Raw genomic sequence first — 12948 nt, 5'->3', positions numbered from 1 at the left:
TTTATAACTATTCTGATGTCTGTTTTTGCTTGTCTTGGGCTGGACTGCTGTAACATCAATTTCCCTACGGGATTAATAAAGTCTTATCTATCTATATCCAGTGCATGCTCAGCCAGGTCAACATGCAGCGATACGGAGCTGTGGCCAGGGCTCTGAACCACCTTCGCTGGAAGGTTGTGAGTTCGAGACACTGCTACCGGACCCTTGAGCAAAGTGCTTCATGCTGAAATGCCCAGCATTAGAAACGGGTGCAGATGGAAGTCCCTTTGCATGAAAGGGTCAGCCAAACGATCTCGGGAATAATAACAGCAACCTCGGGGTCTGGGATCTGGATGGGCTGGTCAGTCATGGGCTCCACGAAATGAGTATTTTTTAAAGGCTCCTGGGGGTCTTGTGGACCAAGGTTCCCTCTGACCCTCATGCTATTTCAGCTGGGAAAACAGAATGCCTCTCTGCTTTATTTGTAATAAGTTAACACGTTTCTCACAGACGTGCTCATTTGCCATTTTCAAGCCTCTTACAGTATGTAGTTTGCAAGGTTGGAGTTCTTGAGATTCAGGATGTTAACCCTCTGGCTTTGTAATAACAACAGCAAAGCAATTAGATGAAAAGTGCTGCAATCCTGCTGAAGGGCACTGTAAGGGCTGGTTATCATTTTAAAAGTAGCTGTAATGAATAAATCATGTGTGATACACGAACAGCCAGCAGCCAGCAGCCATATCACCCTGCAACTCACAACTGGCAGCCCACTGAAGCTAAGCAGGTGTGAGCCTGTTCAGTACCTGAATGGGAGACCTCCTGGGAAAAACCAAGGTTGCTGCTGGAAGAGGTGTTAGTGGGGCCAGCAGGGGGCGCTCACCCTGTGGTCTGTGTGGGTCCTAACGCCCCAGTACAGCGACGGGGACACTATACTGTAAACAGGTGCCGTCCTTCGGATGAGATGTAAAACCGAGGTCCTGACTCTCTGTGGTCATTAAAAATCCCAGGGCGTTTCTCGGAAAGAGTAGGGGTGTAACCCCGGCGTCCTGGCCAAATTTCCCATTGGCCCTTACCAATCATGGCCTCCTAATAATCCCCCTCTATGAATTGGCTTCATTACTCTGCTCTCCTCCCCACTGATAGCTGATGTGTGGGGAGCGTTCTGGCGCACTATGGCTGCCGTCGCATCATCCAGGTGGATGCTGCACATTGGTGGTGGTGGAGGGGAGTCCCCATTACCTGTAAAGCGCTTTGAGTGGAGTGTCCAGAAAAGCGCTATATAAGTGTAAGCAATTATTAATTATTATTATTACATGAACTGCATCTAACACTCTGGCCAGAGTGCTGCTTTGCTTTTTGGCTAAAGTCAGATTTCTTAGGAAAATAGCTTTTTCTTTCAAGCCATATAGCGAGCCCACAGCTACTAAAATCTTGTAGCGTTTAAGCATTTAATCCCACTTGTTCTGTTTTTACCTTGAGGATGCTGTTACAGGATGCTTCTGAAAAAATCCCGGAAGAAAACCCAAAACAGGATTCAGGGTGAAATCAGAGCACATGCCTTCCTAATGATAATGCGGTCGGAGTAAAATCTTATTGCTTGTTAATAGAAATTATTCCCTTCGCCCCCATAGCAGCTTGGAGAGGAACATTTCTTTTGTACTGTGTGTAGAATTTCAATTGTCAGAGGAAGCCAATTAAATTTCTGTTACCACACATTGCTCTATAATTACAGTACCTGTCACCGAATGGTTACTTTTAAAAAGCTCTGCTTTGCTGTTTAAAAAGGGAAGCTAGCGTGAACTGTACTTGTATCCAATAGTTCCCACTCCTGTTTTAGGGCAATTAGCAATTCTGCATCGGACTTGCAGAGTCTTCCTGTTCATTTCAGAGCAAAGGGTTCCAAACTCAGTGAGTAGTGAATAATGGACTAATAGAACTGTCTAAAACCGTATTGATGTTTTTTTGGCTGTGATCTCCACACCAGGGCATGATAACAGTAGCACTGGAGGTGTTAAAAGTCCCCCAGACACACACTTCTTTGACATTTGGGACTCAGCCACATTCTTTCTGAGATTCTAACATCAACTGCCATCTTACTGGTCTAACAGCCATCTAATAACCTCTGGCATCTCCTTCGCACTGTCTGGACCACAGCAAAAACTTGCGAAGTGCTTATTAACGTTTCAATTCTCTGCAGAGAACTGCAGCTTGAGTTTTGTTGGAACTTTTGTGGAGTGATGAAACTCATTTCTAAACCTTTATAAAAAAAACCCAACTGTTCCCTGCACTGATTGGCAAAATACTGTCAATTTCAAATTCAGAGAGCTTGACTGGTGTGACCACTGGAGCACCATGCTGACAAAGCCATAAGGACTAGCAAAACATTTACGGACAACAAAAGCATATTCAAATTTGACATTTACAGACATTTTCAACTGTCTTCATGAAGGCAGGTCAACACTCATGCTGTTTTTGCCTGTTTCACTCTTCTCAAACACCTCTTGAAAATCTGATATTCCAATTTATGTCAACCTTTTGATATTTAAAGGAACAACACAGCTGTAGCCCGAAGACACACAATATTATTAAATATGTCTCACATTAGAGCGTTGTTCTGTATTTTATAGTAAACCCGTCTTGTTTTCCAAGTCAACGTGAAAGAGCAGCTTCCCTGAGGAATAATTAATTACTTTCCCTTTCAACACAAATGCAGCGAGCCCAGGGGTGTCTGAATGACACAAGACGGGTTATTGTTTGTTAAAGGGTAATTGTAATTGTTTTCAAAGCTAATTAGAATTTAATGAAATCTGTATACTCGCTTCTGCCAGCCAGGCTACTGCAGTAAACAAGACTGCACCTTCCAATGTTTACTGTTTAAATAAGCTGAATAAATTAATCAATATCTACCTGAATTAATAATTAAATCAAAAGGCTCTTTGGTGAAACAAATTTCAAGGAGGGGGGGATCACCTGGATACCTGACCTTATTTTACCTTACAATGAAAAATAAAAATATGTGCTATAACCACAAAAAAAAAACAGCTACAATATAGTAACTGTATACACATAGCATACTTTGTACTGCACAGTATATGCTTGTTTGGACAACACTTCTACAAAGCGCCCATTGAGCAAACATTTAGGTTTCTGAAGCTCAAAAGAAAAATATAAGATCAATATTTAGGCAATCAATAATTGCAGCATTCTGAGGCTTTAAAAATAAAGAGAAGAATGCATTAGAAGATTTGGTTTTCATCACTCCTGTTGCTGCAAGATGCTAAGTGCCTTTTGCTGATGCATGGACTGCACTAATTCCCATACAGTCAGCATCATGGACTGAGTGACTAACTGGCTGTTGCATTTAATGGCATTATTACAGGAGTTCCAATTGCCCGGAGCCGACAGATACTTTCCTCGCTTAGATTCACGAAAAAGACTAAAACTCCACCAAGCAAAACAAAGCAATATGGGAATCTGGGTGATTTGCAAGACAAACAGCATTTGCTTCTCTCTTAAATCAGTTACTTTCCTTTTTATAGCCTGATCCCTGGAATCAAGCATAGCAAATTAATGCTGGGTTCTCTGTAACTGTTCGGCAGTTTGTGGGTTTTTTTTAAATCACAGGGTTATTCTCACCCCCCGATTCTGAATCTGAATAATAAAAAAAAAATCAGGAACATTTGGCCACGTCTGCAGCAACAAGAAAAGAAACAGTTTGACATTTGGACATGCTGTACCAAGTGTCATGACTACATATCAAGAGAGTGAGTACAGATGAGCTATGTGGATATTAAGATGTATCTGACACATCACAAGTGCTGGAAATGTCATGCTGGGTTTAACTGACCTGTGGCAATATTGGTGGCAAACAAGTTTCCTTGTCCACTCCTCTGGTCATGAATAGAGCTGGTGCCTCATTTCACTGCTGATGGGGTCTAATCTCTTTTCTGGGGCTCAGGGGAACAAAGGTCACTTGCACTGGTCAGAACCTGAATAAAGAGGGGTGGGGCTGGAGGATCTATAAGGGGTGGACTAACCTTCTATAGTCCCCACTGTACACCTCAAGAGGGATACTGTATGTCTGAGGCTGGAGTACACTGGCCTACAAACGTGGGGAAAATGAGAGACCTGGAACAGGGGAACCACCTGAATTCGCAGCACAGGGAGTGGTGCATCTTGGGGAGACAGAGGTGTTTCGCAGTCCACACACACTACAGGACTACAGGAGAGGCTGCAGCCTCTGTACTTTACCAGGACAGACCCAGGGAGAGCACACAGCTGCCACACACTCCAGCCAGACCTGGCAGGACACAGACCTGCTCAAGAGCTGGCCTGAATTTAGCTCCCAGTAAATCCACTTGGAGTACTATTATTTTTAAAAAGACAATGTCGGATTTTCAAAGAATTATATGCACTAAAAGAGAAGGTTAGCCCTAACCCCTGTGGTGCTTTACTGCTGTACTTAAACGGTGACGTTTCAATGTTGAGTGCTTGGCAATTGCTTGTCTTTTCCTAATGTTTGCATCAGCAGTGCATTTTCCGCTGCAGGTGTTTGTAGGTTGGACAGTCTCCTGACACTCACCATTTTTGTCCGCTCTTCGGAATATCTGAAACGAAAAGAAGACAAAAGGACACATCAAAATGGATGATAGAAGATTCTAGTAACAAGAGAGGGCCTGAAACTTAATTTAGAATGAGACGGGATTAGCCTACTCAGCCTCTGATCTCACCAATCAGTTAAACAGCATGAGAAAAATCAGTCCGTGACTGATTAAAACACATCACACAACAGGATGTATTTCTGGTCACTTTGTTAAAGCTATTAAAGGGTTGTTAAGAGTAGGAGTCTTTTATTATTTTCCCACAGCCTGCTAAAATCATACCTGAATGAAGTGAAGTGGAACTGGTGTGGTTTTTGGATTCTGGAACTAAATGCATTCATTTCTTGTGCTACCGACGCCCAATAGCCTGAGCCCTGAGAGATCAGCCTCTTCTCCTCATTCATAAGCCCAGGAGACGAACTCAGCACTGGGCATCTGACAACAAGCCCACATACCCCCACTCTGGAATCTGGAAGTCTAGACCCAAGAAGACAGACCCAGAAAACCTCCACTACTGCACTTGGATAACCCTGATGACAGATCCAGGATAGCAGGATCTCAGTCCTTGACATTACAGGAATTGTGGGTGGTTTATTATGATTTTTGCACCACAAACTCATTGCCTGGAGGAGGGAGACAACTATCAGGCCTGAGAGCCCCAGAGGTTTCTTTCCTCCCTCTGGGGGGGGGGTTATTTTCCTCTCCTCCGTGTCCACATGGTCACAGAACGGCTGCTGTACAGCAATATTAAACGCTGTATAAGTCTTTAAAGTGTGCTGTGGCAAAACATTGTGAAGGGCTCTATAGCAAATAAAAATATCAGCACTCTGTGAAAAATATTGAGCGCCTCCACATACCAGCATCTCATTCACAAACACCATTTAACAGAGAAAGGGCTTAGAATTGACGTCCAGCAGGACAAACATGTACTTTGTGCGTACACAAATTATTATTCCCAAAAACATAAAGTCATTTTTTATATAAATGTTCTCTGTTGAGTTTGAAGAAATAAAAATATTGAGTTGTATGTAATCTCCTGCAGGAGGCTGAGAGGCTGAGAACTACTAAACTATAGACACATTTCACAGCAGCCTCACAGCTTGTCCTGTTTTACCACTTAGCTTCTGGGTGATATTTCATATTTCACAAATTCCCACTCGGTCTCGCAGATCTAACCTAAACCTTAACCTTAACAAACATTACGATACATTTCATGTCTTTTTCATTATTACTATTTGATCCCTAACTCACAGAGTGCTCTTAACTGACATCTGCTTTGGGACATTGCTGTGTCTGATTTACCACAACAGAAACGAGACAAGAGGAGACCGCTGGGTAAACATGGGTCTGAAAGCTACAGGTTCCAGGAAGGAGACAAAGCTTTTTATAAATCCACACTAAATCACACATGAATGAAGTCAAGTAGAGCTTGCGTGGGTGTTGGATGCTGAAACTCAATGCATTCATTTCTTGTGCGGTCGATGCATAATAACTTGAGTCCTGAAAGAACAGCCTCTTCAGTTGCTCATTCATAAACCCAGCAGAAGAATTGATTGCCACTTGTCACATGGAAAGAATAATGCAGAACATCTGACTAGCCTCTGTGGGGTTACTGTACTGTAAAATACCAAAGAAACCTGAACCTGCATTTCACAACAGAAAACCACTGAAAACACAAGCTGCAGTTAGATGTGTCGAGCTTTAAACTTCTCACTGTGTTCAATTCTTCTTTCAGATAAGACAGATAGGCATGGCCTTGCCTTCCCAAGTGACTCTGCAAAGTGAGACCAGCCAGCTAGAACATGAGAAATCTGCCTCTTGGGAAACCACAACTTAGAATCAATAAAGCAATCGATTTTGCATAGCCCGCAAAAAGGAAATATTTTTGTCTGTGTGTGCTAGTTAGAAAAGGATTCCCCTTTTAGGACAGTATTTCCTCCAATGTTGGGAACATTCGACAGTAGGTCAGTGGTGTCTTGGGAGGCCATAAATGACGCCTCGTCTTTCTTACTGAGATAAAACCAAGGCTTCACAGATGAAAACTCAGGTTTGGCTTGCTGTTCCTTTCCTGTTGTTGGGACAGGGTATCAATCTCCACTAGCATACCAAGCATTGTTATGGAGACACAGCAGTAACCCACTGTATCAGAATAAGCAGTTTACTTTGTTTTCAGTCTGTGAAGTTTTAATGCATGAATTGCACTGTTGTGGGCTGAAAGGTGGGAAAAGATTATTTTTTGGAAGTGCCAGATCTGCCCTTTTATCTTTTTTTATTTGGACAGCCTTTTAAGTCAGGCTCATACAGAATGCCAACATCTTATTCTAAGAGCACACAGGGCTGATCTGGGCTAATCTTAAGTGTCGGGAAGTTTTAACACATAGACAGGAGTTCATTTGTGTTCAGCCTTGGCCCATGCATCTACTCAGATGGTCTCCTGCTGATGTCCACACAAATTCTTATTACCACACGTTCACTGTTTGATATACAGTGTACTGTGCGTGTTCCAAGTTTGATATATCTGCGAAAGTAATTCAGATCAAGGGGAGCTGAGAAGTGTCTCACACTGAGCATCTGCAGCTGAAGAAACTCTGATTCATGACATCTTCAAAGGCACACATGCAAAACAGGACCGGGCCAGAGCTGTGTCACAGACGCCATGCCCGTCTGTCCAGAAGCTTTGGAGTGCTTCGGTGTGCTGCAAGGTGGATCAAGCACATCAAAGAATAATCTTGCTCCTCCCATGGAATGAGCAAGCATGAAACTCCCTGACGAGGGGGATATTTTTAACTCTCCACATTAATAGTGTCTGTGGAGTTAAAAAAATCAAATTCTGTACTCGGCAGCAAAGACCACAGATACAGGTAAATACTGTACTGGCAAGGAGTGACTGTTTATGCAGGGGGAGGAGGGGCACACTGTGGGATCATCTCCATCAATTCCACCGAGGTTACATGATAATCAAATCAGCCATCTGCAGCCTCTGCTGCGCGGCTGTCGACGTGCAACACTATAAATGATAGATGAAGAAAGATGCCCTCCCTCCACATCCCGTTTGATTCACTGAAGAGATGAGGGCAGGACTAGGGGCAAGCTGAATCTGGGGATCTGGGGTACAGTTCACCATCTTTTTCTAATACCTTTACCGTGTCTTTTGATCAGAATGAGCAGGACTACACAAAGTAGACTACACTAAAGTGTCTGTTGCGCTGTTGGTAAACTTTCAAATTTGAATTAACGAGGTCTTTTTTGCTACATTTGAAAGATCATGTCTCCTACAGTTTGCCTTTGAATGCACTCTGCAAATCTGTTCTAAATCTGTACATGCATGGAGGACCACCAGTGACTGAAAGAATCACACTGTTTCCATTGCATAATACACTCAATTGATTTCTTCTTTATCAGGGGCTTTCTTTAAAGTATGGTGTCAATAACAGCTTGGAGGAAAAGCTTTAAAGAAAGCTTCCTGCCATATGATCGTGTGTGAGCTTTAAATGCTATTGCTCTAATCTTCACATTACTCTGCCTGTGCTCAAAGACTTGCCTTCCTGCCCCCATGGGGAAGGTGGTTCCTGCCTCTCTTGATTTTTCCTGGAAAACAATTTTACATTACAGAGATAAATGCTGAGTACACATCCAGTTGCCAGCTGGAGAATGGGACCACTATGGAACAGCACAAGACCATCACCCACAATCCCCAGCCCATTAATCTCCATCTCTAGGAATGCTGGGCTGAGTATCTCTGACAGATCACACTTAGCCAGCAAGGCTGGGAAAAACCCTCTTTCTAGGACCTGTTCTCTGAGCGATTTGCTGATACAATTCAGCTCAGGAAAGCAGATCCTTAGATCCTTCAGAGGCTCAAATTTTACTTTAGGAGCATTAAATACAGGGCAGCAGACTGTACAATTGTCACCACAGCCTGAAAGTGATTCCTTTGTTGGAGGCACTTGTTACTGATTAGGTTTAGGATTAACAATAACTTACATTACAGAGTATCAGCTTTGTGCTGATAGATAAGTGTAGGAGAAGCCTGGCTCCTTCCTCGTTACAGAACCACTGCTACACTGTACAGTCATCTCTTATTTGGACCTACAGTATAAGATAAGAGATAAGATCACTTTATTGGCCATATACAATTTCTTGCATTAGGAATTCGTCTTTTGGCGGACCCCAGCTTGCTCTCCATGAGACACACAGACAGAGAGACAGAGAGAAGCTTGGGGTCAGAGCGCAGGGCCAGCCATTGTACGGCACCCCTGGAGCAGATGGGGTGAAGGGCCTTGCTCAGGGGCCCAACGGAGTAGGATTCCTCTGCCGGCCGCGGGATTTGAACCAGCAACCTTCCAGCCACAGAGCCACTGCTCCACCCTTTTTAAGATATGGCTGCACAATCCTCTTTATAGGACTACCGGGGGCTCTGAGTCTCAGTCTGTAAATTGCTGCTCATTCTATCAAACTCTGCACCAGACACTCTTCAATATTACTTCACCCCCACCTGTCTGAGGTGTTCCATCCCTCTGTATGCACACCTGTAGCAAAGTGCCCAGGTTCCCAAGACTCCAGCCCTCACAGGTGACAGCTGAGAAAGTGAATGTGTGTGGATCTTTCTTAGCAGGGGAGAGGGGAGCGTTGCGGATGGTGTCCTCTCTCTTTTTGTTTTCTAACTGCTGGTGCTGTGGACAGGACATCTTCCGTCTGCCACTCTCGTGGGAGACTGTCCCATGAAGGACGGAAGAGCTTTATTCCTGCCGGTGGGCGAAGGAGAGGAGGGAAACGGGCACATGGACGAAGCCATCCACGTCTGTGCTTTTCACCTGGCGAATCACTACCCTGCTGTGGGTGGCATCAGGTTGAATAGGTGGGACCGCAGGTGCTCGGACACTCGTGCAAGAGCACACAACTGCCCTTCCTCTCCCTTCACTAATGAGATACAGCCTGGCTTGTCTTCTCCAAGACATTATTGAGAGATGACATAAAAGCCGACCAAGAGAAGACTAATGCTGATTCTCTCGAGACAAATGTGGGCTCTGGACACCTTCTGTCTTCAAATGAATAAAGATACAGTATGTGACACCTCCCTGTACTTTTAAAAAACGCGAAGAAATAATCAACGTTGCAGAAGTATCAACGCGTTTCTGTTTCATACTATCGATTTGCCAGTGCCTGTCTGTCCGGAGATGTGATCCATAATGTTTTTAAACACAAGTGCGCAGCTATGCGAGCAGAGTATTCAGAAGAATTAAAACAAAAAAAGTTGTTCTCGTTTTGTATCAGAATAAAATGCCCGTTTTTGGTGTAAGGCAATTTCTAAGAAAAGATACAAAAAGCACTACAAAACATTAAGAAGGGGGCACTGAAAACAACAAAAACAAGGGAAAATAGGTTGAATTAATTTTCCGAGACGCCATTAACCTTTTTAGCTCAGATAAGAAGTGTTGACGATGTGAACAGTGCAGTCCTGTGCAGGACGGCCTGGGCTCTGGACAGCGCTGCTGTTATCAAGCCTGGACGGGCGCGCTCAGCGCTGCTCCAGCTGCAGAGAGTTCAGGCTGATTTGTGAAAGTCGCCAAACTGTAGGAACCACCGCAATGTTGTCTGTCTCGGCTTGCTGGGTTCACCTGAGCTGTTAAATGCATTTCTGAACACAGAATCTGACAGTTACTGTACCTTTGCTGATCACACGGCACAGTTATCAGATTTGATCTCATTAGATTTCTACCTTTGTACAGCAATTGAATCGGGGGCACGAGGCCACGGTATCCTATATACTGTAGTGAATTTTAATACGACTCTTTCACCATTCGTAATTGTTCGATCAACGCTAGGCGCTCCGCAATAGAATAGTCTTAGAATAGAAGAGAACAAAAAATAGCCTTCATTATCTGAAGGGTTCAAATCTGGCGTCTCTTTTTGTCAGATTTCTGTACTTTTTAATTTCAGTTTGAAAACTTCATTGAAATTAAACGCTTAGAATTTCTAGTTTCACGGTGTTATTTCATATTTAAAGTTTTGAAGAAGCACTATTTGACATCTATACCGGTCTCTAGCGTCTTTTGAATCAGTTGTTTATATCCCTTCCAAAGACAGGGCAAATTACGGAAAACTATTTTTTTTATATCTCTTTTCAGCGAAGATGCATTCTGATAGCTTAGGTTTGACATTCGCTTTTAATTTAATACAACAAGATCCCAGCTTTAATATTATGTATACCCCTATACATGTTTGTATAATGTTTGTATTTTTACGATACAATGTATAAACCTAGAATCTTAAGACAGCCAACTCATCAGAGTCTACTGCCGGATTCCCGCAAAAGCCTATGTCCCATTTTCGGATCTGTCGGTGCGAACACGCAGAGGCTAGCAAGCGATGCAAAATCAAAAGGAAATTTCGACCACACTGAGGGTTTTTGTTATCCTTTTCCCCCCCGTTTTATTTCCTAACGCCTCAGCCGTGCGCGCCCGCGTTGGGCAAGGGAACGCAGTTCAAACACCCTATCCTCCCCCCCGAGTGCCGCGTCTAAGTCTCTCGGACCCTTCCTGCCAGCACCCCGCTCTACTACAGTGAGATACCTACATCCAGGATGACGGAGATGCCCTTCCGAGGCTCCGGGTTGAAGAACTGCTCCCGGGCAGCCCCCGGCTCCTCCTTGAGGAATTCTCGGGGAGAGATGTTCTTGTTGTCGCTCATCTTCGTCACTATCCAGCGGACTAGCCCGTCTATTCCACCGAGCTGGGCGCCGCTGCTGCCTGACTGTGCAGCCGTTGCTGTCTCGCTGTTCTGAGCCCCGAGTTTGGGTTGTTCTTTGTGGAGCAGTTTGTGGACGCCGTCCCTGCAGTACCGGGCTGCCTGCTCACACATCCTTTCGCCAGAGAGCATTCATGCTGAGAGCTATGGGGTATTCCCCTCCCACCCCGCTTACATCACCCCGCACACACCCCAAAAACACACCTCTCTCATTTTACATCATTACGACAGGGGGGTAAAAGCTTTTTGACTTGCGATGGCGAGCATTTCCAGCTCATACAACATGAAACAGCCTTACAAGCCTCGCAACTTCTGAGAAGTTTCATTGGCATTAGTATCGCTGGACGCAACCTTTCTAGTCAGTTTTGAAAGCAATAAAAGGTGAGCCCAAGCCCAAGCGACACCTTATTGCTTCTGAATTTTTGTTCGGTTTTTAAATTCACGGTTTATTTTGTTTTGCTTAGTTATAGCAATAAGAACAATCTGTACCTTTCAATTGCGTTTCATGTCTGAGGGTAGTTTTTTTTTCTTTCTTTTCCGTCGTCTTTACTTGTCGAGTATCAGCGCAGGGCTGTTGTGTAGCTCTACAACAGCAGACCGTGTCCACTCCCCAACTAGGACACTGCAACGCTGAGAATAAAAGCGCAGACCGTGTGTTTTGCTAAGGTTTGTGGCTTAGATAGGTCAGAACAGCTGAACCTTTTGTACCGAAGAAAATCATGATGTTTTACATTTCCAAAAGCAACTGAACAAATCCACGCATTTCTTTGTCAGGTGTGGCGTGGCTGTCAGGACCAGATGACACTCATCTGCGTTCATAGAGCGTTTTCTCCGAATTCAGTGGTTTTTCGGTTCCTTCATTTGAAAAGCTGTAGACTTTAAAGGTGTAACTCGTGAATTTAATAAAGAATAACATTTGCGCGCATAGCACCTGTATTTTCTATCATACGTACTGGTATCTAATGCATTTCAGCTGTGATTTATAGGTTATTCCTTTTAAATAAGAGATTAAATTTGCAGCAACCCTTTCATCAGTACAGCCCCTTATCTGGAAATTCGCAGACACCTTCTGTGTTAGACAGGGGTAGCCAGTTCTTAGACTGTACTGCAAAGACAATCTCAATGTGACGATATCCGAGCAAACGATCAGTGCTTACAGTGGCACTTTTATGAGATACACCACTAAGCCTTCTTCTATCACTGCTTGTATGCTCTTGCTCGCTTTTACACCGTGGTATGTGTCATTGACGGTACAACGATGTCGAGGTTTTTAAATAGCCTTTCCTGTACAGTAAACATAAAATGCCACATTACAGTGTTGACAAACAGTGTGTGTTCTGTGATTTTCCCCCTTTGTTTTGTATTATAGTTGTAGTGACTTGTGAAGATCGACGACAATGTACAGTAAGTATCGATAGAGGCAAGGGATGCAGACACCTGTGCAGTTCCCCTTTCAAGTCCAGCACTCTCTGAAGAGGGCTGCTTCGCCCGCCCAGGGTGGCATTTAAGTTAAAAGGCGCCGCGACTCTGCCCTTTCATGCCGTTAATTAAGGGACTCCCACCGAGCCCTAATGGCAACTTGAAGCAGAAAGACATAACTGGCCATTCACTGAGCTTTCTT

The 12948-nt window shown here is 43.9% G+C and overlaps 1 protein-coding gene across 2 annotated transcripts in view; it reads right to left on the bottom strand.

Annotated features, from left to right (window-relative positions):
* The window catches only part of necab2 (N-terminal EF-hand calcium binding protein 2), a 94816-nt gene extending 83308 nt beyond the window's left edge, over nt 1–11508 (bottom strand). Inside the window, exons 1-2 of one of the 2 annotated variants that reach the window (XM_088938552.1) lie at nt 11157–11508; nt 4562–4586 (exon numbers count right to left, since the gene is read on the bottom strand). In XM_088938552.1, the coding sequence (XP_088794678.1) occupies nt 4562–4586; nt 11157–11459 (328 nt within the window). In that variant the 5' untranslated portion in view covers nt 11460–11508. The remainder of the gene's footprint in view (nt 1–4561; nt 4587–11156) is intronic. The other variant, XM_088938551.1, reaches the window with a different exon arrangement.
* Nucleotides 11509–12948: the final 1440 nt, after the last annotated feature.

The sequence above is a fragment of the Atractosteus spatula genome, chromosome 21, assembly GCF_055471065.1.
Source record: "Atractosteus spatula isolate fAtrSpa1 chromosome 21, fAtrSpa1.hap1, whole genome shotgun sequence".
In the NCBI taxonomy this organism is placed as follows: domain Eukaryota; kingdom Metazoa; phylum Chordata; class Actinopteri; order Semionotiformes; family Lepisosteidae; genus Atractosteus; species Atractosteus spatula.
Note: the sequence above shows the minus strand (reverse complement) of the source record. Positions and strands in the feature narration are given on the sequence as shown.